The sequence below is a fragment of the Cololabis saira genome, chromosome 14, assembly GCF_033807715.1.
Source record: "Cololabis saira isolate AMF1-May2022 chromosome 14, fColSai1.1, whole genome shotgun sequence".
Classification (NCBI taxonomy): domain Eukaryota; kingdom Metazoa; phylum Chordata; class Actinopteri; order Beloniformes; family Belonidae; genus Cololabis; species Cololabis saira.
Window position 1 is genome coordinate 10,851,763 of NC_084600.1, and position 26,894 is coordinate 10,878,656.

At 39.3% G+C, this 26,894-nt stretch overlaps 1 protein-coding gene across 2 annotated transcripts; it reads left to right on the top strand.

Moving 5' to 3' along the window:
• Positions 1–925: 925 nt before the first annotated feature.
• Positions 926–12,896, top strand: il13ra2 (interleukin 13 receptor, alpha 2). 2 transcript variants are annotated; one of them, XM_061740826.1, is made up of 9 exons: positions 926–1,220; positions 2,308–2,459; positions 6,284–6,440; positions 6,558–6,678; positions 8,003–8,187; positions 8,304–8,458; positions 9,964–10,111; positions 11,616–11,745; positions 11,841–12,896. In XM_061740826.1, the coding sequence occupies exons 1-9, from the start codon at positions 1,130–1,132 to the stop codon at positions 11,953–11,955; spliced, it is 1,254 nt and encodes a 417-aa protein (XP_061596810.1). In that variant the 5' UTR covers positions 926–1,129; the 3' UTR covers positions 11,956–12,896. The 2 variants fall into 2 exon arrangements, with proteins under 2 accessions (XP_061596810.1, XP_061596811.1); XM_061740827.1 differs by lacking the exon at positions 11,616–11,745.
• Positions 12,897–26,894: the final 13,998 nt, after the last annotated feature.

A 26,894-nucleotide genomic window follows, 5' to 3' on the forward strand; every position in this document is an offset into this window, starting at 1 on the left:
CTTTATTTAACACAAAGAATGTACAGATCAAGGCAGGGTGAAAAAGGTATAAAATTAGGAAATAATTACAGCAACAATGCTGAAGATAACACATTCACACAAGAAACAAAAGCAAACAAAACAAACAAAAAGCACAAGGACAGTAAGGTACAATAAAATCAAAAGAGCAAGGACTGAGTACAGTTTCTTGGCAACCCTATATATATTATCAATAGTTTTCATAGATTTATAGTAGCTGGTAAAAAAAAAGTAAAAATATAGTAAAGGAGGGAGTATTTCCACTCCACTTACAAGTGTGAATATGATATTTACCCAAAATAATCACCAGGTTGATAATGTTTGAATATTTAGGATCCAAGTTATCCATATAATAGATAAGATAAGATAAGATAAGATAAGATAAGATATCCTTTATTTTCTCCCTCAGTGGGGAAACTTATTTTGTTGTCAGCAGTACACTTAGCACACACATGTAGGGGAGTGGTAAAAAGACTGAAAAGTCAGAAATAAAAAAATATATAAAGAATAGAAAAAGATACGTATGAAATATGTATAAAATCAACATCATTGTAAGTAAAAACAGGAATTTCATCAATTTTTAAAGATAACCAATTATGAATGTCAGACCAAAAGGACTTGAAAAAAACAATTGAAACAAAGATGTTCAATGGTCTGGGCCTCAGAATAACAACATATGCCAAGATCAACTTCCAAGGGGGTTTGCCGTTGTTGCCCCTCCAACCAGCCTCTGAAGGCTGATTTATGGTCCCGCGTTAGTCCAACGCAGTACCTACGCCGTAGGGAACGCCATCGATTTAACGCGGAAGCATAAATCAGGCGTCAGACAGCAGTCCTGACGGAGCGGCCGCCTCACACTCTGCCTGAACCTGCTCAGGAGAAACGCCCCTCTCCTCTCTAAGTACCGGTTACTGCTGTTCCAGTAGCCACAGACTCACAGGGTTCCGCAATATTTGCTTTAGATCTTTTTATCTGCAGAAGAACTGAATTGTATCCCACTGAAATCAGCCAGGAGCGTTCCAAGCCGCTTCACATTGCTTTCTAAAATTGCACTCGTTTGATCGATCTTTGTTACTTTGGCATCCCTAATCTGTCCTATTTTATTCTACTAATGGCCATCAAATGTCGGCTCCCTCATCCATCCGCGCTGATGCTGATGTTCATATCCTGCAGGGAGATCCTGCTCTGCACTGGACTCACAGGTGGGTGCACATATTCATTTTTTCCTCAACCACCTACACATATCTCGCTCACAAAACAAATGACTTAAATTACTTTAAAAAAAAAAAACGACTTAAGGCTCAGCTAATGCTGCAGACCATATGACTGGGAATTTATTATTGATATTGAAATTAGTAGAATTATACGGAAGAGTATTAGGTAATATTTTAGAGGAGGAAGATTTTTTTTTCATTATGTACTTCAAGAAAAAAGTCGAAATGTCGAGAAAAAAGTTGAAATGTCGAGATTAATGTTGAAGAACAATTTCGAGAAAAAAGTCGAAATGTCGAGAAAAAAGTCGAAATGTTGAGAAACAAGTCGAAATGTTTAGAAAAGTCGAAATGTTGAGAAAAAAGTCAAAATTTCGTGAATGAAGTCGAAATGTTGAGAAAAAAGTCGAAATTTTAAGAAAAAAGTCTAAATGTCGAGAAAAAAGTCAAAATTTCGTGAAGTCGAAATGTTGAGAAAAAAGTTGAAATGTCGAAAATAAAGTCGAAATGTTGAGAAAAAAGGCGAAATTTCGACTTTATTCACGACATTTCGACTTTTTTCTCAACATTTCGTCTTTTTTCTCGAAGTGCACAATAAAAAAAAATCTTCCACTCAAATTTTTTTTCTCTTGCCTGGCCCTAATACTCCTCCGTTTAATTATTATAATGATAACAGTGACTGAAAATATATTACTAATGGTATTATTAGTGCTATTTTAGTGTATTAGTATAATTATAGTGTTATTCATATATTATCATTTTATGCATATATAACTTTGTTATTCATATGCACCTTGTCATTCTTAGAGCGCCTTGTTTTTTGTATTCCTTACAAGAATCCTAATTTTTTATTTTATGTTCCTTTCTTATCATATTGCATTTAAATTGATATTTGTCCATTATCCTCTTTGAGAGTTTGTATATTTTCAATATGTTTTTTGGTGTACAGTTGATGTTGCAGTGCATCGCTCCTGCGTCTTCTGAACCCTCATTTACATTTCTACATTGATTTAAAAAAAAAAAAAAAAAGGTTAATGCTGTGCCTGTAATATGTATTAATATGTGGTTTTATCCACAGTGGATCCTCCTGAAGACATAACGGTGTTAGACCCTGGCCAACTTGGACGTCTGGAGATTACTTGGAGTCCTCCGAGCAGCATCATCAACATGACAGAGTGCTCAGTATCATATCAGCTGATGTACTTCAACACATACAAGGAGAGCTGGGCTGTAAGTGCTTTTCACTTTACTGAAATGTTTTATAAAGCCAGCTAACTGCTCTTTCTCCTCCTAACAGGAGCAATTTTAAGAACACAATCACTCATGACAGAAATTTAATTAAAAAAAAACACTTTAAAACACATCCTAAGATGTAAAAATTAGAAATTTACATTTTTAAGAAAGTTCTAATTTGTATATTTTGAGGATCATATTTATCAATGCTCTACCATTGTTTGACATGTCTGTAAAATCCCGTGTTTGATGAATTATGAAAAAAAGGCTCCTTAGAGAACTTTACAAATGTAAGATTTTTCTCTCAGAAATGATCCCATGCTCCAGTTATTTGATTAACACCTCAATTACAATATGCTATTTATTATTATTATTATTATTATTATTATTATTATTATTATTATTATTTTTATTATTATTACTACTACTACTACTACTACTACAATTATTATTATTATTATTATTATTATTATTATTCATACTGAGCGAAACAGAATGTTGCATCCATATTTTCAGTGAGTCTAAGGTCTGGAGTCAGTGTGCACTTACAGTTTCAGCATCATAAATTCAGCACCGTCATTTTGGATTATGACGATGAAGAAAATATCAATGGATACATAAACCAGATCATTTAGTATGTTAATCATCTCATGTTTTGAAAATGTTCTGAAAATGATTAGACAAAACAAGTCCAAATCGGTTGGTCCAAGTTGTGCTATAATTGCAGTATAATCGCAGGAAAGACTCCAGGGAGAGGCGTTTCCATTTCATTCTTGTATCTGTTCCAACCTATTTTCTGTTTCATGCTTGACTGATCAGGGTAATATGTTGGAACTATGAGCAACCTAAACAATCTATTGTACTGGTGTTTTCGGTGTAACTCAGTTCAAATGATTATATATCTCGTTCAGCCCGTTTATCCAGTTAACCACAGATAGGCGTAAATGGCATCACAAACCTATGCCCACGCTGAGCCTAACTGTATGACTCATGTACAGTAACCATATTACCTAGTGTCATTCAGCCACCCACGGGAAGTCTGTTTTGACCATTTGACACAGGACAAGCCAAGTTTATTTGTACCGCACAATTCAACACACGGTAATTCAAAGTGCTTTACATCAACATTAAAAGCGGCAAGACACAATTAAACAGTAAATAACAAATAAAATGATAAGAAAAGAGGTAAAATAATAAAAAAGCACAAGTTGTTAAAAAGTAAGGGCAGTAGAGTACAGCAGGTAAGTATTTAATTTAAGAGTACGCTTGAGTAAACATTAATGTTTTTAGGCATGATTTAAAGGAGCTGTGGTAATCCAGTTCCTATTCTGAGCTAGAACTGGGTTATTGGATTCCCAGAGTACAGAACAACAGTCTTGGTGGTGTGGAAAATCCCCTGACATTCGGTTACAGAAGAAAACAGGTTTGATATTCCAGTGTATGTTTTGACTTTGGATGTTTGCATGACTCATCCCACACATCTGATTGTCAAAAGAACATAAATACTCAGCCTATTAATTAAATGGTTTTACTCATCAGGACATACTGTACTAGATAAAAACAACTCTCTGGTCACCTTGTAAAAATGTTCAGAGCTTGACTCCTGTTTACATTGTTCACTCAGTTCATTGAGGTCAGCAAATTTTTGCAATCACAGCATTTAAAGGAACATTCTGGAGTTAAAACAACTGTGGGGCAGTTTTGAGATAGTAACAAGTCTAAACTTTTGTTCGGGACACAACAGGCATGGAAGCCGGTCTGAGTTAGAACAGAATACTGTATGTGTTTGCTGTTAACCCTAGGGGGGTCAACTGAGCAATGTCAAAATAAAATGCTATTTTAAGCCTCTGACATGATGCCAAAAGGAGGCGAGTCTGTAGTTTGTGGTTGGAGTTCTTGCTTATTTTGTCAATCCAGGTCGATGGAAGTAGATGTCACAACATTTCCTTCTTTTGACGGTACTTTGCATTACATTTTTGCTCTGCAGGAGCGCTATTTTTGGCTTATGTTTGGCTTAAGGCTTTTCTCCCATTAGGGGAGTTTTTACCTGCCATTGTTTATGTAATAACTGCTCGGGGATTTATGTTATGGGTCTCTGGAAAGCGCCTAGAGACAACGGGTCCGTTTCACAAAGCAGGTTCAACAAACTCTGAGTCTAATCCTGAACTCTTAGTTGATCTACTCTGAGATCGGAAACTCTGAGTTTTCGGTTCCAGAACAGCGGATTTGAGGTAATTTACTCAACTCTAAGTAGTTTCACCTGGAGTTAAGCTCGTGCGTGAGGGGACAGAATTGATTGAATTGAATTGAATTGAATTATTTCCACTACCACTGAAAGTTTAATTACATTTTTGAGCTTTGTCAGAGACTTGAAATGTTAGTTGTTTTTTTTTTACCTAGTTTATTAGATTTTTACACTAGAATTGCAAAGACACACATCTTTTTCACTGTACAATCTTATAACGGAATAAGCAACATACACAGCAACAAACTAAAAACTAAAATACATAAAAGAAAAATAAGACAAACACACAAACAACTTAAAACCAGTCCCAAAGCGTCCGTAATAATGTTATTGAGAAAGCAGTGCACTACTCACAACGTTTTGAAGTAGCCTTGTTGCTCCTGTGCTAACATTGATCATTTTGGTCCCTAACAAAGGTCTGTGCTGTTTACCAACAAATAGCGGACCTAAGGTTTGTCTTAACTTTGATACTGTATTATCCTTTAACCAGGTGTGGACTTAAGTTGTTTATTTGCATTGCTTTGTCTTATCTTGGCATGACCTCTTTTGGATTTATAGATTATTATGTGCTGTATTTACTCACTTTCAAGACCAGCAAAAACAGGAAGATCTATCTTTCAATGTTATCCGAAACAATGTACCAATTCATTAAACCTGTTTTTTAAGGTTTCGTAATGTTTCTAAGGTACTGGTGTCATCTGGTGTCATCATTGCATCAAAATGATACAATGCCATTACTGTTTGTGTGTAATCAGAGTCACAATGACGACACAATGGTGACTTTGTTGACAAACAAATCTGTCACAATCCTCATATTTCCAGCGAATTTTGAAAGAAAAATATGAAACAGCAGCTACCGTGTCTTTGCACAGCTCTTCCCAAGTTAAGTGTTCTATGTGAATGTGTTGTGAGTAGCATCAATCAATCAATCAATCAATCAATCAATCAATCAATCAATCAATCAATCAATCAATCAATCAATCAATCAATCAATCAATCAATCAATCAATCAATCAATCAATCAATCAATCAATCAATCAATCAATCAACAGACCAACCAACCAACCAATCAATCAATCAATCAATCAAGCAATCAATCAATCAATCAATCAATCAATCAATCAATCAATCAATCAATCAATCAATCAATCAATCAATCAATCAATCAATCAATCAATCAATCAATCAATCAATCAATCAATCAACCTTTATGTATATAACACTTTTAAAACAACTACTGTTTACCAAAGTGCTTTACAGTTAAAATCAAATAAAAACATAACAACAAAAATAATCATAAGGCGCATAGAGATATTCAAGTAAAAATCCAACGAAAAAGTCAATATCAATATATTATCTACCTTTAGTAGTTAAAAAGGTACACCTTTGTCCTTGAAGTAAAACTCCAATTAGAAAGCGATTCTAAAATTTGCACATACAATGAAACACAGCATCAGTTTTTGGAGCTCAGTGACAAAGAAATATCTCGATAATTACGCCTTTGTCTCTTGGTTATGGGAGGTTAAATATAAAACTCTGATGTGTAAGAACATTGTTTGTGTATTGGTCTTGGCAGAGCGTCAGGACGAGCAGGAGGACCTACCGGGCTCAGTTTGATCTGTCTAAAGATGTTACGGTGAGAGTGTACACCTTGCTGGACGGGCCCTGTACCAACAACCAAATGATCAAGAGCACAAACTTCACAGAACTGATTCAGAAACCTCCCACCTCAGGTCAGTGATGATGCATTTACCCAAGTTTTTGGTTAAAATTTTTATATAATAAAAGTCATATTAATAAAGTTCAGCTGATATGGAAAACATGACCTTAGTTGATTTGTTTTTGTTTAGAAATTATGAGCATTGAAGTCCAGGACTTTACCTGTGTTTTCTATAACATGGAGTATATGGAGTGCGAGTGGAAACTAAGCCCAAAGACACCAGCCAACATTCAGCAAAATCTCTATTATTGGTATGTCACACACTCAAATGAAACAGTTTCTCAACCACATTAGCAGAGTTTAGTCAACCTGGTCCCAAAGAGCTTCTTTACTTCTAATTTGTCCTGAATTAATAGCAGCAGTACGTTTACATGCACTAACAAAAAGTCGAATTGTTGAATTTTTAAAAGCCATGTTTACACCTTAGCCGGGCTGTAGTGGAACCAAACTGAAGCTCTTGAGATCGAGCTTTTAGAGCAAGATAATGCGCCCTAATTCCAATTATTCCGGCACGCTTAGCCGAGCTAGCGACTGCACCGGGACTCCCCCTTCCGACACTGTGAAAGCCAGAATATCAACACAGTAGGAGAAGAAGAAGACGAACAACAAAGAAGGAACTGGAAGAACACCGACGCAAAAGTGCGTGTGGCGCCACCTAGCGTTGCGGTGTTGAATGCACCTCATAATAATTGATTATCTTCTCACGTATGTGTACTTGGATTTCTCTGAACGTCCAGTTTAAACCTTAGCTAGATTGTTGCCTATAGTTTGATTTACATGTGCATGTAATTCAATTCAATTCAATTCAATTCAATTTTATTTATATAGCGTCTAATACAACAAAAGTTGTCTCTAGACGCTTTCCAGAGACCCAAAACATAAACCCCAGAGCAATTATTACATAAACAATGGCAGGTAAAAACTCCCCTAGTGGGAGAAAGGCCTTTAGCCAAACAGTGGCAAGAAACCTTGAGCAGGACCAGGATCATAAGGGGGGACCCTCCTGCCGAGGGCCAGACTGGGGGTCAGGGACGGCAACAGCATAGCAGGCAGGTGGAAGCAGCAACGGGATGACCGGGGGTGGGGACCGCAGGCCAGCACGCAGCTCCTGAAGCACCGGCCCAATCAGCAAGCCCCAGGTTAGGGTCGGGGAAAGGTTGAGAAGGGGCAGGGCCAGGGAGAGGAGTCTTGACGGACAAATCTCTCCCCCGCTTGACCGGGCCGTTACCCTGCCCCTCTCACTGCCACGCTGCAGGTTCCAGTGTTGTGCATTCAGAGATGGTCTTTGCCACCAGCAGAGGATGCTGCACCAAGAAAAAAAGAGAAAAAAGAGAAGAAAAGGGGGGGCCAGCACAAGAAACTACAGTAGCGATGGACAAAAATGATAGCTATGAGATACTTATAATAAATAAAAATGGACCACACTGTAACCACACTGAATGTTTCATATACTTTAGCTTTTTTTTACCCACCACTAATCTTCATCCATCATTGCAAGAAAAGCCTGTTTCCTCTTCATGTATTTCACCATTTACATTACATTTATTTTTACTATTTGGCATGTTTTATCCCTAGGTATAGATCACTAGAGAAGGCAGTGCAGTGTCCAAATTACATCATGACTCATGGAGAGAGAAGCGGCTGCAATTTCACACAAAAGCTATTCCCTGATTTTACTGATATCAACTTTTGTGTGAATGGCTCCTCCCCTGAAGGGCGCATGAAGCCCTTATTCACCACCCTACAGATTCAAAACCATGGTAAATACACAAATAAAGTCTATACGCATCCTTCTCAGAAACCTCAAAACACCATACCATGCTTGTTCTTCTCCCTTCCTTACATAATAGGTAACTTTTTCTCATCATTTTTTCAGTGAAGCCTGCCGCGTCAGAGAAGCTGTGTCTGCAAACAGGTCCTGACAAGCAGCTAGAGCTGAACTGGGAGGCTCCTCTAGGGTCCGTTCCTGGACACTGCTTAAAGTGGGAACTGGAACACGATAACCAAGGACCTGATGCAAGAAAAATATCCGTACGTTTTTTTGTGAACATCCATTTGCCTCACTCACATCATAAACACCAAACATCTTTCTAGAGCTTAATAGAAAGATGCTTTGCATTCTGAATATTTTTCATTCATCTTAACGTCAGTTCAAGGCATAAGATTAACTCTTACTTTTACTTGTAAATGTAGATAAAGTTGATGTGACTAACCCCTCTCCATGTTCCACAGTATTGTATGGTCATCCTTCCTCTCAAAGCTTCGTTTTTCTGTCTCTCGACATAGTTTCCAAAAAAGCTTCAATTTAATCTCACTGGTGCAAATGACATTCCCACAGAAACGTTGTTGCTTTTAATGCAAGAGTCCTCTTCAGTCTTATTCCACGTATTTCAGTCTTGCCAAAAATGTCATCATACAGTAATGCATCTTGACTTTGGAGTTCAGTTTGGGTATATATATATATATATATATATATATATATATATATATATATATATATATATATATATATATATATATATATATATATATATATATATATATATATATATATATATATATATATATATATATATTTATTTATATATATTTAGTTTAAATCATTAGTTTTATAACCAGCCACAGCTGAGCGGCTGAGCGACTATTTAATCTCTCGTCTGCAGCCGTTGTAACCTGGTAAGTTACAAAGTTTTTTAACAAGCCATAAATCAGTTTCCTTGGTAACACCTGAGGGTCTGACTAATACCTGGAACAATCACTACCGTCCCATAAGGTCCTTATACAATGGACACAGTGTTGATTCTCCAGTAACTAGGACGGACCAGAGATACGACTTAGCAACGGGAGATATTGTAGTCCGCTCAGCTCCGCTCGGCTATTTTCTTTTCTCTCCTCTTCTGCATCCCAGTCATCAAAATTGTTAAATTCACCAAATAAATTAAAAGAAATGACAAAATCACTCATGTCGCCGTCCTGCGGTAGCCGGCTCTTCTTCTCTGAATCTCCGTTGCCGTGGTTACCACCTGGCAACTGATCCAGCGCAATTAAAGTATCAGGTGATTTGACCAAACTTGTTTTCTAGGTGTAGATTATCACTTTTAACCTACACCTGCCAGCCAATCAGAATCGAGTATTCACACAGACCATGGTATAAGTACCTGTAACACATTACCTGATAATAGACAATGCTCTTTTTTTTTGCTTAGTCTGGTCCATGTTCATTCTGGTGGACACCATGATAAAAATGCGCATAGTGGTACTTTTCTATCTCTAGAATTGGGATTAAAGGGTAAGAAAAATGAATGGATACAACTAGGATACTAATGAAACTGTTAAGACCATCTGTAGAGGTACCAGCAACAATTTTTTCCAGACTATTTTAGAAAATTGTTGTAAAATAAGTAAATACATTTTTTATTATTTTACCGTATCACATATTATAGGACTGCAGGTATACAAGAAAAGTCAGATTTTAATTTAATTACTTACTTTGAATAATATCCCAATTTTTTTTGCACATTTTTTCTTCTTGCCAGAGAATTATTTCCACCACGCAGACCAACCTGATTCTTCCCTCCAGTGACAGTAAAGAGAGAAACTGCTTCAGAGTCCGGTCCAAACTGGACAAGTATTGTGTGGACAACGGCTTTTGGAGCGATTGGAGTCATCAGATATGCCACCCAGGTACTGAAATTTCAAAACAGTTTCAAAACATTTCTGCAAATATAGTTTCTTCTTTTGAGTAAAATACACTTGGATTGTTAAAAGTGTTTCTATTCAGAACTAGTTATGTGTAATAAGGTACAAGAACAATTAAAAGCCTTATTTTAATTTGGGATAAAATTGTTGGTAAAAAATACTCGGGAATTTGTAAAATAGGTTGTACATTTTCATGGTAGTATTTTTTTTAGTAGACCAACAATCTATTTGTAATCTATTTGGTTAAAGTCATACCAACAAGTCCTCGTGAGTCACAATAGTTTTTATTGATTGCTGTCTGGACGAACCTGTGATCCACAATTAGTAACGTAAACGTGACACCCGCTACCCCGAAAGAATCACAGGAATACATTTCATCCCAAAACCAACCGTAAATTACGAAAAATGTCGGCTTTGGATAAATGTGTGCGCCCACACTCGCAGTTCAACCATTCCACTGTGCTATCAGCTAAACGAATCAAAATATCTTGTTTTTTGCCTGAAAACCTCTGTTTTTTAAACTCACTACACGGTACCTGAAGTGTTCATTTTTATTAATATCTAGTTGCTGTTGATTTTCTTTGGTCCAATAATTAGAAATAAAGTGATGTAAAAGCCCGTTTTTACAATGGAAGTGGACGGGGGAGATAACAGTTTTGTCCGACCTAGCAACGCCCCCGTTGCTAGGTCGTTGTACTTTTTGAAGTACTTGTACTTGTACTTGTTGTACTTTTGAAGTAAAATTATTGTGTAAAATATGTAAAATATCCTGGTGTGCATAAAAATATTTTCTATAATAAAACATATTTTAGAAAATTTTTGAATGCACACCAGGTTATTTTACATATTTTACACAATAATTTTACTTAAAAAAGTACAACAATTTCTTCAGTAGATCTGAATTACACCTCCTTATTTCTCGATTCAGTAAATTTCTAATAGCAAGAACGTTTCTTATGTAAATAGGTGCTGGGTTGACAAAGAATCCTTAAATCTTGTAATATTCAAATTATTAATATTACTAACGTAGGGAAACTTAGTGTTTGTGATATTGTCAAAACATTAATTTTATAATTTATTGTGTCAAAAACATCTGTAATCTTACAATTGTGGGTTTAAAACAGCATCTCTTAAGATTACATTACATTTAATTTTCCATGAATTACATGTGTTTAATGTTTAATCATTAGTTAATAAAAGGTAGATATTTATAACTTATAAAAGCAGTGTTTTCTTACAGACCCATCAACATTTGTTACACAGACTTTTACATAAATTGTTTATAAAAACACATGTCACCTAAATGACTTTTCACTTTCTTTTTACAGTTCAGAGGAATATGATTGCATCTTAAAAATACTACTCTTTTTCTTTTAGCATTCTTAATGCTGACTTTTCTCCAAGTTTGGTGTTAATAGATTTTTTTTGTTAAGTTCTATGTAAGTAAAGCAGCCTTTAACTAACCTGACTTCATCTCTGTGTGCTTTAGTTTTACCCCAGATACATGTAGAAGTCATACCTGAGCCACACTGGGATGTGGGGTCTGTCTACATTTATATCATTGTTGCTATTCTCGCCACGCTGCTGCTGCTCTTCTGTGTGTGGGCAACAATGAAAATGTAAACACAATGCACAATTTACTGTCATGCATGCACGGTGATATATACCATGAAATGTGAATGGAAGCTCAAACTAAACTGCGCTTCCATTGCAGGAAGAATTCAAGACACAAGAAGAAGGTGTACTTTCTGATCACAAACCTGTTTGCCAGAAATGTGGCGCCTCCAGTTGAAGATGCCTGCGAAGTCAAGACAACCAGCGAAATCTAACAACTAACATCTAACTCCTTTTCACTCATTCTTTCAGGGTCTCACCAGTCAGTGAGACTGTCACTACTGCTTATTCAGAAAGCTATATTTTTGAAGGTTACAATTTTATGTACATAAACATCAAATATTCACTAGCTGATGTATATTTTCAACATGGTGTACCTGCATTTGCCTTTTGTATTTACATTTCTATGAGAATGCAGACATTTTCAATCACAATTGTGTTAAGTGGAACCGTTCTGAAGAAGTTCCAGTCTTTTGCCTGATAGTTTACTTTTTGCCATAAAACTGTCGAGATAATTTAATAAGCAGAGATTATGCGTTTTGTAGAAGTCACAGTTGCTTATCCTCTGGAAATACAGAATACATGTTTTACATTTTGCCAGATCTCTTGCCAGGTATTCCACTTAACACAACTTCTTTTCATGTTATAGAGTAAAGATATTTTATATATCCTTTTTTTTGTTATATTGTTTTCAAATGTTTACTTTGTGCCTAAGTTCTTGCCCATCAGCTTACATGTTTTGGTCAAGAAAAAGTGGAAGCCATTAATATGTGGTTTTGTACAATGCCTTTATTGCACTCTATAGACCAGTGAAGTTTCTATCATCGACCTAGAATATCTAAAACAACTAAATCTTATTATCTGCAGAAGAGAGGAGCGTGTCAGTGTTTTTAATGCCACAGATCTTAGCCAGTTTTTGTTTCATGGTTGAACTGGAAGTCAGCAGGGCTTCAAAACAACATTCATTTCTTTGCTTTTGTATCACACAAGCAAAACTGCCTCAGTTTTAACAAATATTAGACCAAAAATGTGTTACACTCCATTAGCATTTTGGTACTATTATTATATCATTAGTTATGTGTTACATGTTTCACCGTGGGAAGTGGGAAACGTCCTCTCGATTTCTTGTATGTCTTGACATATCAAGTATTGACAATAAAGCTACTTTGACTTTGACTTTTGACTTTGATGTCAGTTAGTAATAACTTAGAAATAGACACTGCACATTCAACACTTAATAAATACATTTGACAAGGACACGTAGTTCGGGAGGGGGGGGGGTCTGTGTCAATCGATACTTGGCCCTCCCTCCTCCCTGTTTTTATGGCATTAATCACATGCACTCAACACAAGGGGCGGGAGGGGGTCCCACATCACCCGCGTTCCCTCACCGGCCTGGGCCTGGGACGGGTGGGTCGGGTTACCCGGGCCTGGCGGGGCCCGCCCTGCAGCCTGGGGTGCCTTCTGGCGGTGCTGGATCCCCCCGGGGAGGGGGAAACGGTGCGTGATTGTATGTCTGTGTCGGTGAGAATGCGGTATGGAAGGGTCCTGCCATGGAGGATTTGAGCCTCCATTGGCAGGACATCAAAAACTTAATAATTTATCAATATTATATTATACAAAGATGGTTATTATTATTATTATTATTAGTATTATTATTAGTATTATTATTATTATTATTATTATGTATAGTATATTATATTATTATTAGTATAGGTATCGGATAGGTGAATGGATGAATGAATGGGATGCCTGGGTCTGGGGCCCTCCGTTGTCGGGCCTGCGCGGGTGTCGCCTTGTTGGGGGGTTCCCTCTCTCCGGGCCCGTCTCCGGTCCCCCCCGCTGCCTCTACGGCGGGGCGCCCCTCTGGTCTTGGAGGGCCACTTTCGTGGGGGACGGGTGCGCCTGCCCGCGTCGGCGGCCGGGGCGGCTCTGTCTCTCCGGGCGGGCTGGCCCCCTGCCGGGTGGGGGTCGCTGGCCTGAAGGGTGAGGGCCTCCTGGCCGCGTGTCCGGCCCGGACCGGGTGGCCGGGGATTGCCTGGGTCGCGGTCCGCCGCCGCGGGATCCCTGGCTGCTTCTTTCCGCGCCGTGGGGGCCCCGCCCGCGGGCCCCCTCGGCCGCCGCCGGGTGGGGGGGGGGGCCTCGCAGGCGGTGGGTTGCCTCCCTCCTACTTCTCCCCTCTGTGGGGTTGCCGGTGGCCTGGGTTCCGGGCTCTTCCTTGTCGGCCTCTGGTCTCACGGGTGGCGGGGTTGCTCCCCCCCCTCCCCCACTATAGATACACTTCAGGTGGAGCTTTGTTTGGTTTATTACACACACACACACACACACACACACACACACACACACACACACACACACACACACACACACACACACACACACACACACATATAGTAATTTAGTCACACGCATACACACACACACACACACACACACACACACACACACACACACACACACACACATGCATGATCATATACATACACACACACACACATAGACATACACACTGGCTTGTTCACCTGCATGCTGGCTCTCTAGTTTTTGGGTTTAGGTAGCGGTAGCGATAGCTTAGCTCAGACTGCGATCAGATCTCAAGATTTAGGTCGATTGCTGTTCGTGTTTTGGATGGCTCCGTGCCGGTTTCGTGCTTTGTTTGTGGTTTTTTTGTTGCAGATTTCCAGTGCTTGACGTGTGTCTCCGTGTGTTCCTGCTTCCTGGATTGGCAGTGGATGTCGTCACCACCCCCCCCCACCCCCTCCCCCCCCAAAAAAAAAAAAAAAAAAAAAAAAAAAAAAAAAAAAAAACACTGGGTTTGTATGTGTATATTTATGTATGTGTACGCATATGTGTGCGTATATATATGTATATATTACATATAGTAATAATGCACATATATACACTATTGGTTTCTACCGTCATGGTATCAATCAATAATATGTGTGCAGACAAGGTAAAAAAAAAAAAAAAAAAAAAAGTTTGGTCCATATTGAGATAATAACATCAAGCAGTTGCTGCAGATTTGTCGGCTGCACGTCCATGATGCTAATCTCCCGTTCCACCACATTCCAAAGGTGCTCTGTTGGATAGAGATCTGGTGACTGTGGAGGCCGTTTGAGTAGTGAACTCATTGTCATGTTCTAGAAACCAGTCTGAGATGATTCTTTATGACGTTTTATCCTGCTGGAAGCAGCATCAGAAGATGGTCCACTGTGGTCATAAAGGGATGGACATGGTCAGCAGCAACACTCAGGCAGCTGTGGCGTTGACACAATGCTCAGTTGGTACTAATGGGTCCAAAGTGTTCCAGGAAAATATCCCCCATACCATGACACCCCCACCACCATCCTGAACCGTTGATACGAGGCAGGATGGATCCATGCTTTCATCTTGTTGACGCCAGATTCTGACCCTACCATCCGAATGTGGCAGCAGAAATGGAGACTCATCAGACCAGGCAACGTTTTTCCTTCTTCTGTTGTCCAGTTCTGGTGAGCCTGTGTGAATTGTAGCCTCAGTTTCCTGTTGTAAGCTGACGGTAGTGACCCGGTGTGGTTCTGCTGCTGAGGCCCATCCACCTCAAGGTTCCAGTGTTGTGGTTCAGAGATGCTCTTCTGCACCTTGGTTGTAACCAGTGGTTATTTGAGTTACTGCTGCCTTTCTATCAGCTCCAACCAGTCCAGCCGTTCTCCTCTGACCTCCAGCATCAACAAGGCATTTGCCCCCACAGAACTGCTGCTCACTGGATATTTTCTCTTTTTCAGACCATTCTCTGTAAACCCTAGAGATGGTCGTGGATGAAAATCCCAGTAGGTCAGCAGTTTCTGAAATACTCAGAGCAGCCCGTCCGGCACCAACAACCATGCCACGTTCAAAGTCACTGAAATCCCCTTTCCTCCCCATTCTGATGCTGGTTTGAACTGCAGCAGATCGTCTTGACCATGTCTACATGCATTGAGTTGCTGCCATGTGATTGGCTGATTAGACATTTGTGTTAATGGGCAGGTGGACAGGTGTACCTAATAAAGTGGCCGGTGAGTTTATGCGTTTATAGAGTCTAAGAAGAAATGCAGCATTAAAAACTTTTTACAGAAATAATCTTTTTCTTTTATTTACCTTACTTATTCCTACTATTACATTAAAATGATTTGATTTGTCATCACCTTTGATATTTACTCTCGGAAATTTTTCCAAGTTTTCCACGTTTTGGGATATTCTTGTGGGTAAATTTAATGCAATTAAATATGATTTGATTCAGTTTGATTAAATTGATTTAAATAAATATCAGAAAAGTAATGGAAGAGACCTAGCTTGGAAATGATGATGTTCTTTTTTAGCTAAATGTAGTTTTGTATCTCACGCTTAGTCTGAAACTCCCAAGCTGGAAATCAGAGAAGCCAGTTGTTTGTTAGTGGTAGTGTACCGGCCCCCTGCTGGTGCTTATCTAGAGTTTCTGTCTGAATTTTCAGAATTCCTATCTGGTTTAGTGATCAGTACAGATAAATTCATCATAGTGGGTGACTTTAACATTCATATGGATGTTGAAAGTGATAATCTTAAATCTTAAAGCTTTTAATTATCTTTTAGAATCGATAGGTATCTCACAAAAAGTAAACAAACTGACGCACTGTTTTGGTCATACCCTGGATCTCGTTCTCACCTACTGTGTTGAAACTGATGATCTGTTGGTCTCACCTGTAAACTCCCTCTTATCCGACCACTATTTAATAACGTTTGAATTTAATATTGTCAATGTGAATTGCAAAATAGATGGTATTATTTTAGCACATGTTTGTCCGATGAAGCTATTGCTAAATTTAGGGAGGCCATTGCTCATCTTACGATAGTGGAAAATAGTGAAGTAATCGAGGCCAGTGACCTGGGTTCTGCCTCTGCAGATGTTGATTTCCTTGCTAGTAACACTGCTGATTTGCTGCACTCAGCTTTAGATGCAGTTGCTGCTTTGAGAAGAAGGGTTTCCAGCCATAGGAGCTTAACTCCCTGGTATAATTCAGATATCCGCATATTGAAACAAAACGTGCATAAAATGGAAACAAAGTGGTACTCTTGTAAGTGAAAGATCTGCATGTTCATTTGTCTGACGCACCAGAAGAAAACCAGTGAACAGAATCAAATGTTAATACTGTAGTGAATGTTACGGATATAATTCACCTTGTTTATTAAGTGTAGTTCTTCACACCGTTCATTATTAAATGCAGCATGTTGTCCTTCATGCAACTATGACTGTTCAGGGATCGTGGTCCCTTTTAATGTGGTCATGACGTTGAGCTCCATGCGGTTTTAGCTGCTGGACAGCTCCATTTTGTAGTTTCAGTGTTCTGAGGTTTTCTAATAAACAACACACGTTTTTGAATGGGAAATTGTCTCCGCGATTTTCTGCAATTTCCACACTGGTGAACCCCACGTTTGTCTGCTGGACGTATCCAGAGAGACGACACTATCATGTCTACGAACGCTGTTACCCTCAAACTCCCCGAATTCTGGGAATCGTCGGCATCTGCATGGTTCGCCCAGACTGAAGCGCAGTTTGCGTTGCGTGAGATCACCGCGGATACAACTAAGTACTACTACGTTGTATCGGCTCTCGGAAATTCAATTGCATCCAGAGTGGTGAGCCTAAAAAATCCTCCGGCAACGGATAAATATATAGCGCTCAAATCCCACCTGTTGAAGACGTTTGAACTGTAGGATGCTGAAAGAGCCAGCAGGCTCTACTCCCTTCAAGGACTGGGTGACAGCAAGCCGTCCGAGCTCATGGACCGTATGCTGGATCTCCTGGGTGAACATAGACACGATTTTCTTTTCACCCAACTTTTTCTGCGTCAGCTGCCGTCCCAAGTCAGAGCTGCGCTGGCCAACACCGCGATCACTGACTGTCGGAAACTGGCTGAGGAGGCTGATAAGTTTTTTCTGGTGAGTCAGGGAGAGTTTGTGGCCGCGCTTCTCCCCGCGCAGCCCGCTCCGGTGACGCGGGACGACTCCGCGCTCGTTGCTGTGGCCGCTTCTCGCCGGCAACACTCTTTTGGTCCACAACAGCAGTTTTAGCGGGCCGGGAAACGACCGGGCTGGCGCTCAGTAGTGGCCATGAGCGCCGGCCGCGGAGGCAGGCTGCTTTTCATCTCCGGACGACGGTTCCTGTGCGACACAGGCGCACAGAGGAGCGTCCCGCCTGCGTCCCGTTTGGACATGGTAACTGACAGCCATGGCCCCCCTATGGAAGCTGCCCCATCCGCACATACAGAACGAGGTATGTTGAATTGTGTTTTGGAGGACAGCGGTTTGGTTGGGACTTTGTTACGGCAAAGGTTGCTTTTCCCCTCCTTGGCGCCGATTTTCTGTGTGCACATGGACTTTTGATAGATGTAAAGAACCGCTGTTTGATTGATGGCGTCACGTTTTGTTCTTTTGCGTGTGAGGTCAGCGGGACTTAATCCATACAGTTGTCTAGCTTGCTCTCAGTTTCGGATGATTTCCACCGTCTCCTTGCCGAGTTTCCAGCGATCACTCGGCCCAAATTTTCTGCATTTGCTGTGAAGCATGGTGTGGAGCACCACATCGCCACTACTGATCCACCCGTCTACGCGCGCGCGCGCTCAGCGCCTCGACCCGACCAAGCTTGCCATTGGAAAGGCTGAGTTTGCAAACATGGAACGCCTGGGTATAGTCCGCCGCTCCGAAAGCCCGTGGGCGTCGCCTCTTCACATTGTCCCCAAGCCGGGGGGCGGCTGGCGCCCGTGTGGTGACTACCGGCGGCTTAATGACGCAACGACACCTGACCGATACCCAGTCTCTAACATACAGGACTTTTCAGCGCACCTGGCTGGTAAGGTGATTTTTTTCCAAGGTGGACCTCGTCCGAGGATATCCTCAGGTGCCGGTACACCCACTAGACATTCCCAAATCAGCTGTGATCACACCATTTGATCTTTTTGAGTTCCTGTGCATGCCATTTGGCCTTAAAAATGCAGCCCAATCTTCTACGCCTCATGGACTCTGTGTTACAGGACTTGCCTTTTCTTTTCGTGTACCTGGATGACATCTTGGTAGCAAGCACGTCCAAATCTCAGCACCTGTCACACCTCCGAGCTCTTTTTGAGCGACTTAGCCAACGATTGTTAACCCTGCCAAGTGCCAATTTGGTCTCTCCACCATTGACAGAGTTACTAAGGACGGTGCAGTCCCTCTCCCATCAAAAGTGGAGGCGGTCACACGGTTCCCGCGCCCGCTAACCGAGGTATACTTTTCTCAAACCACATAGGTAGGAGAGAAATGCACACTGTGTCATCGATCCAGCCCTATTTATACTAAAAAGGGAGGTGTTCTTTGTACGTGAACCCCATCTGCCAAACATATCAGACCTTCAGCCGTATGTCCCTGTTTATTGCTTCCTACTTAGGATGTCAACCCAGATAAGGATAAGACCCATCAGTGTTAAGATATCTGTTTATCTTCATTGTCTTCACTTAACGAAGAGTAAATATCTGAACTATTTTAACAGCCTAGTCATAAACCATGCAACTAGAGAAAACAGCTGAACTATAGCTGAACTCCTGAACAGGAAAAAAGAGAAAAACCACCAGGGTAGAATCTTATAGAGAAAACCCTTTAAACTCTTAAACAATTTCATAAAATCCTAACAAAGGTGATTTTAAATTTACAAAAGTACACTTTCAAGCATACAACGAGTACACTTATCGATACCACTAGTGTACTTGGTATATATTTCTAGTCAACATGTCAGTCTACTGAAGTATACTAAAGTATACTTTTATAAACTTTGAAATGTTCCGATTTAATCCGAAGAAGTATTAAAGGAGCCGTCTGTAAGAAATGTCCAAAACTGGTACTGCAGTCACTTTCAAAATATTGTTGAGCGGCGTGTACCCTCCCCCTCCTCCCCCCGACCAGAGGTTGCCAGGTAGGCTGCAGAATGCAGCAGGAACGTAGGCTGCCATGGCTGCCATAATTAGAGCCGAGCTGGCAACCCGGATGCCGAAACAATACTGACTTGGTGATTGGGAGATAGGTGGAGGGTGGAGCTTCAGAAACAATACTGACTTGGTGATTGGGAGATAGGTGGAGGGTGGAGCTTCAGGCCAAAACAAAAAATGACAACATCAACATCAGTTGAGGGCTGCAACTCCTCTTTTTAAACTGGAATGTCCTGGCTTGAGTGCTGTTGTCAGTGACATAAGTATTTGAAATGAACATGATTTTTAAATGTCTGTTGACATATCGGGGTCATTTTATGATTCGTTTTATTATTGCTCTTACATACAGCTCCTTTAAGTTAGTAAGCTTTCCAGTACACTACAAGTACATGTACTTGCTATACTTAAAGTATACTTATACTCAAGCATAGGCATACTTAATAAGATAAACTATAAGTACACTTCTTTTTGCTAAGAGAGGTCAAATGTTTCTCTGTTTTTATGTATGTTTTATATATGTGGTACATACTATTTACTGTAAATGTTTAAACTCCAGCACGATATGAACTTGAGCATCCAGGTTTATAACACAAGTAATACCTCAAAGCAAACGTGTGTAGTGAAAAACATTTATATTCTGCCAAATTAAATGTAGTTACGAGTCAATGACTTGACCGTATTCTGTACTTGGATCAAGATTAGTACTTTGTGGCAGAAACAATTAAAAACTAGTATAAAATAGTAATAATGAACGTTGTCTTAGACTTTTCAGTATAAGCCAAGTATACTGCACTATATCATTCTTAATGTTATGTTCTGGGTCTCTGGAAAGATCCTAGAGACAATTTCTGTTGTAATAGACGCTATGTAAATAAAATTTAATTGAATTAAGTATATAAAATATTGTAAAAAAAAAGTAAACTTCAAATATATTGCCTCAGTTTTAGTATAAAATAAGTATACTTGTAGTACACTTGAATAAACTACATTTTGCTTGGGGCTGAGTTGAGGATTGCGACAGTCCCAGTGAAGATAAACAAGCTGGTGGATCTGGCTCACCACCTAACTCATAAAATAATGGATGATGGATGAAGTTTTTGTTTTTTTTACAACCAGATCTAAAAAGGCAGGAGTGTGTCATGTTTTTCCTACACTGTGTAAATCTCAATAAACGTGCAATTGTATGCTTCAGGCATACAATTGCCACAGGTCTGCCTCCTACAACTATTAATCGCAGTAAAAAGATGCAAACACAACCTACAAAAATTCACGAAAGGGAACAAGATCAGACATTAAAAGGGAAAACAAGAAGTGCTATTTTAGCAAATTCGTTTGGTTTCCAGTGTCTTCTGTTCTTAATTTCCATTTCACCATTACAAGTTGTTTGCTGGCCTGCGGTACACCCCCCCCCCTTTCACCTGCCTGCGGTCCCACAACCCCCTCCCCCCTCTGGTCATCCCGCTGCTGCTTCCACCTGCCTGCTGTGTGCTGCTGACGTCCCCGACTCCCCCAGTCTGGCCCTCGGCAGGAGGGTCCCCCCTTATGATCCAGGTCCTGGTCCAGGTTTCTTCCCTCCTAAAGGGGAGTTTTTCTTGCCACTGTTTGGCTTAAGGCTTTTCTCCCACTATGGGAGTTTTTACCTGCCATTGTTTATGTAATAATTGCTCGGGGGTTTATTTTCTGGGTCTCTGGAAAGCGTCTAGAGACAACTTTTGTTGTATTAGACGCTATACAAATAAAATTGAATTGACTTGAATTCAACAAGTCAACTGAAGCATGCTTGAGGTACGTGCCGACACACCTTCTTTTATTAGAACCAGTTGGTGTGTTGTAATAGGTTTATCCAAGTGTATTTTGTTTTGTTTGTTTTTAAATCCGTCTCTCATGCATCTGGCACCAGAACCTTCTCCCACTGTGTGTGGGTTTCATGTTTCATTTCGTTTGACTGTGACCGACAATTTACTATTGTGAGCATGTTGCTTGGTCTAGTTCCATAAAGAGTCATGGTTGCTTTAAATCAGCACAAAGGTACCACTGTCAATGACGTATAGGCTACCACAATCGCTAAATCACAGAAAGGGGGAATGTCATAAGATGAGACAGTGGAACGGAGTTATGGAGGTGACGCTCTGTGGTTTACAGCACACTGCCAAATACAACACAGGGATTTCCAAAGAAAAAACAAATGAGTAACGGAGAGCTAATAAGCTGCCAAAAGCTGGTGATGTTCAGCTCCAATCCAGCGGCATAAAACACTTTAAAAGAAAGAAATGCTTTGCTGGATACTACTGGAAATTTGAGCAAGACTAGTTTGGGGGATTGAGTCCGCTGTCAATGCTCACAATGTACAGAGGAAGAATAAAAAAAGAAAAAACTAAAATGATCAGTCTCACTTAAGAAATGTTTACTGTCTTCTGATAATCCGTAGTTATGTTGATCGGAATCCATCATGGAGAGGATTTCTGTAGCAACTGCTGTCTTCTTGTGAGAAGAGATATAAAAAGAACTCTACCCACACCTGGTGGTGGAGAGCAACATGTGTAGAAGCTGCCCTGTGGCAGAGTGACGGCAAAATATATTTGGCTCAGACTGATTTTCTGTATTAAGTGTTTAAGTATATTTTGCATTTTATGACAAAATGTGACCAATTCATGTCATGTCATGACATTTTGACGAATCATAATCAAACTTGGTAGGTTTCACAAGTTCTATCCAAACAATCATGGTGCCAAGGTTGGTGTTAAAAGAGACACCAGGTAAAATAAAACTGAAAAAAAAAGAAAACTGAAATTCCACAAATCTACATAAATTTCCAACAACAATAGACATCTTAACAACATCTTAACAACAAGTATCACAAAAAGTTAGAGGCAAATGTAGCAAACCATTAAAGGAAGCTATCCTGAAAGTTTCAGCTCATGAGGACAAACTAGATTTTTTTATGAAATTGACAATATATATAATATATATAATATTATAATATCGGCACGTACCTCACGCATGCTTCAGGTAACTTACGTGGCACACTATGGCATATAATATAGACATTTCTGTCTATACCTTCTACCTATCCTAAGTTCCTAAGTCACTTTTGTACAGACTCACCCGGCACTTTAAAACCTCATTTTGTACATTTCCGGTCTACATTTTATTTTCACTGTTTATACTTTTTATTATTGTTTATACATGTCATTTTATTTTATCTCTTATATATTCTTATATATTTGTTTTTTATATTTGTATTGTGTTGCACCAATCCCCATAACAATTTCCTCGTGTGAAAACTTGGCAATAAACCCTTTTCTGATTCTGATTCTGATTCAATAACATAAGCTAGGGAGGGACAAAGGTTCCCAAGACTGGGATGATGCACTGGATTTATCTTAGAAGCTCAGACTTTAGTTTTAAGAGCCAAAATCTGATAATGATCGATAAAAACTCCTCAGGCAAGTTTGTGAATATACTGTAGGTTTTGCATTTTTCATAAAATAGCATAAACCAGTTATAGGCGGACATGGATTACAGTTATATTCAAGGTACACAATGATTTAAAGCATTTTACTGTACGACACATTTAGGAGATATTCAAAACGTACATTTTCTGGCATAGCGCCACCTAGTATCTGAGAAGTGTAATTTTTTGTGACTCCCGCCCCGTTTGGGGTACAGTCTGAGCCCTGCTAATGGCTTCGTTTATACGCTTAGGATTTGACATGTCCTTCGATGGTGGTGTATAAATAAGAGCTAGGTCTTCACAATGTATTGAAAATAAGAACATATGTATGTGTAACTGTGTAAAAAATCACAACTTTTGAACAGTTTCTCCAGAAATTCTACAAATAATCTGACATGACCTGGGGCCTCATTTATAAAGCTTGCTTTTGCACAAAACAGGTCTTGAAAGATGCGCAAGCCACCTTCTATGCAAAGGTTGGGATTTAAAAAGAAAAAACTAACCGAAAAGTGTGCGTATCCCTACGCCAACCCTGACCCTCCCGTAGGAACTTACTTAAGAAATGGGGAACTGACGACGCAGGCGGTGAGCTGGTGAAATGAAGCCAGATTCATGTCATACTCTTAATAATGTCATCACATATCAGACTTATAGATCCATGTACACCCAAGCCGGTGTTCTGCCGAGTTGTCCTACCTCGGCAGAAAATACTACCGTACCATCCCCGTTTCTTTTATCTCAGTTTCATTTTTTTCAAAGGCTTTTTCATGCAAATAGACGATTTAACAGCGGGAAGTCAGAATGTGCTTCCACATAGATCTATGTGCACGACACTTCGGCGGAAGAAAAAAACCTGACGGGTTTTGTTACTGCTAATTCCATATTGAACAGTGAGTGTGTAAAAGGTACAAAATGTCCACTTATGATTACATGTTGTAAATACTTTATTCCTTGGTCTCTCCACTGGGTGAAGTTCACCGTCTTTTAATCATTTTTAGAATGTCTGGGTTGTTCCAGATGGGTGTACGATCACATGGAGAAAGTCAGACTTTGCTTGTTTTAAGGAAGTCCCACCAGGCTGTCAGAGAGGAGCTAATATTAATACTTTTAAAGCATTTAGGATGCTTGATGTTTTAACTGATAAATGGTAAATCTGAGATTTCCAAATCATTGTAAAACACTTGTTCTGAGTCCAGCCATTGACTATCTAATGAGTGATTTTTTGTACCATTTTAAAATATACTGTAACTTATTAACTAAGAAGAAATACTGGAAGTTAGGTAAGTCTAAACCTCCACAGTCTCTGTTTCTTTGTAACGCTTTTAAGGTAATACGTGGTGTTTTATTTTTCCATAGAAATGTTGATATGTATGAGTCCAGGGACTTAAACCAAAAGGAAGGAGGTATTAATGGTATCATTGAAAAAAAAAAAGATTGTTGGTAAAACCATCATAATGAGTGAAATGGGAAGAGAGTTCCATCGGGTAAGATCATTCTCTATTTTTTTTAAGAGCTGAACATAATTTAGTTTTATTAACTCTGAGAGCCTAGGGGAGATGTTTATGCTTAAATATTTAATGTTTCCTGATTGTAGTTTAGTATTGGCTGTATTCCGGAAATTGCAGTCGATGCACAAAACTGTGGATTTAGACCAGTTAATAGAATATTCAGACAGAGATGAAAATCCATCTATGAGTATAATTGTCTGTGATAGTGAGGTTTGTGAGTTCTGGAGGAAGAGTAGTACATTATCAGCATAAATACTTATCTTTTGATCTAAAGTTTTGCATTGTAAACCTATTTTGGTTTTGCCTAACAGCAGCTGCTAAAGGCTCAATAAATATCACAAATAGTGAAGGAGAAAGCAACCCTGTCTGGTACCTCTTTGCAAGTTAAAGCTGGTTGAATCTTGATCGTTTGTCCTTACACATGCCTTGGGAGAGCTATATAATGTCTTTATCCAGACGATAAAAGATTTGCCAAATCCAAATGTATGCAAAGTTGCCAATAGAAATGTCCAGTTTACCTGATCAAATGCTTTTCCTGCATCTAGAGATATAATTGTAGTTTCCAGAGTATTGATATTGGAATGATCTATAATATTAATTAGTCTACGTGTATTAGTAGATGAATGTCTACCCTTAATAAAGCCTGTTTGATCCAGGTGTATAATAGAAGGGGTGACTCTTTCCAAATGTTTGGAAAGAGCTTTGCAGATTATTTTGAGATCTACATTTATTAATGATATTGGGCGGTAGCTCGATGGGAGCAAAGGATGCTTGTCTGGTTTCAATAGGAGGCTGATATTAGCAGAGTTCATATTTGAGGGTAAACTTTTATTCTCCTTAATGTTTAAGATCATTTAATGAAATGTTGGTGCTAATATGATCCAAAATTCTTTGTAAAAAATGTAAAGCCATCTGGCCCCGGAGCTTTATTATTGGGCATATACTGAAGAGCTTCATGGAGTTCTCCTATTGAGAGCAGTGAATCTAAATTCATTACCTGCTCTTGATGTAACTTTGGCAGGTTGATATTTCCAAGAAACCAATCAATGGATTTGTCTGGTGGATCAATTTGTGATGAGTATAATTTACAGTAAACATCTCTGAAGACTGAGTTGTCAAGGTTGACATTCCCCCCAGCCTTCAGTTTCAGTTCTGTCCCTCATGTGTCCCATTTGCCCTGATTGTGTCTGCACCTGTGTCTCGTCATGTCTCGTTATCCCCTCAGTATATCTTGTCTTGTCATTCCTTTGTCCCCTGTCGGTCCGTACTGTTTCCTCCCTCCATGTGGCATGTAAAGTTTGATCCTGTTTAAGTTCTGGTTTTTGGTCTGCCTTTTTAGATCCTGCTAAGCAGCGCTTTTAGTTCTTGTTTTTGGTAAATAAACCTTTTTTGTTGCAACTCCTGGCTCCTGCACTTGGGTCCTCAGCAAACCGAACCATGACATGAGTTTATTGAACAGGGATCATGGGTGATACTCCCTGATTGGTCCTTAATGGATGTTATAGTTGTTTTTTTCCTTGTTTACTTTAATTGATTGGCTAGATATCTCCCTGATCTCTTGGCATGTGCAAAGTTCTCTAGAAGAAGCCTTTGTACCAGAAACTGTGTTTTGTATCAATTATTTAATTCTATCTTAGTTTTCCTTATTCTATTAAGGATATGTTCGTCTGCAGAGGTCTGGAAGGCCTCCTCTAACGCTTTAATTTCACATTCTAATTCCCTTATCTTTAAAATTTCTTTCTTTTTCTTATTTGAAGAGAAGGAAATAATTTTTCCTCTCATTCGTGCTTTTCCTGCTTCCCACAGAACACTCGCTGACATTTCAGGTTGGTCGTTGTTTGGCAAATATATGTCCCATTCTTTTTTTTTTTTTTTTTTTTTTTTTAATTAACAAAGTCGGGAACTTTAAGTAATGATGTATTAAATCTCCATAAAATAATATAATCATATACATGCATTTTTCAATGTCAGGGCTGCAACACATTTTTAAAAAGTTGGCACTGGGTCAATTTAGGAGTTGAAGAAAAAACAAGATGTTTGTGGCTCTAATTATGAATTTGGCACCGAAGCAGTCTTTAAGGAGCAAAGATGGGTGGTATATCTCTACTTTTTGTACAAATGCATGAGAAACTAGTTAAAGTGCTTAAAAGTCCTTGTGCTTGAAGTCTTTAAAGAAGGACTGAGTAGGATATACAGGACTGTTTCAGAAAATCAGAATATTGTGATAAAGTCCTTTATTT

Excerpts from the sequence above, each read along its gene's own strand:
- il13ra2 (XM_061740826.1), top strand. The coding sequence starts at position 1,130 with ATGGCCATCAAATGTCGGCTCCCTCATCCATCCGCGCTGATGCTGATG. Across the intron at positions 6,441-6,557 it reads TCAGAAACCTCCCACCTCAG|AAATTATGAGCATTGAAGTC; the intron begins GTCAGTGATGAT and ends GTTTTTGTTTAG. Across the intron at positions 8,188-8,303 it reads CCTACAGATTCAAAACCATG|TGAAGCCTGCCGCGTCAGAG; the intron begins GTAAATACACAA and ends TCATTTTTTCAG.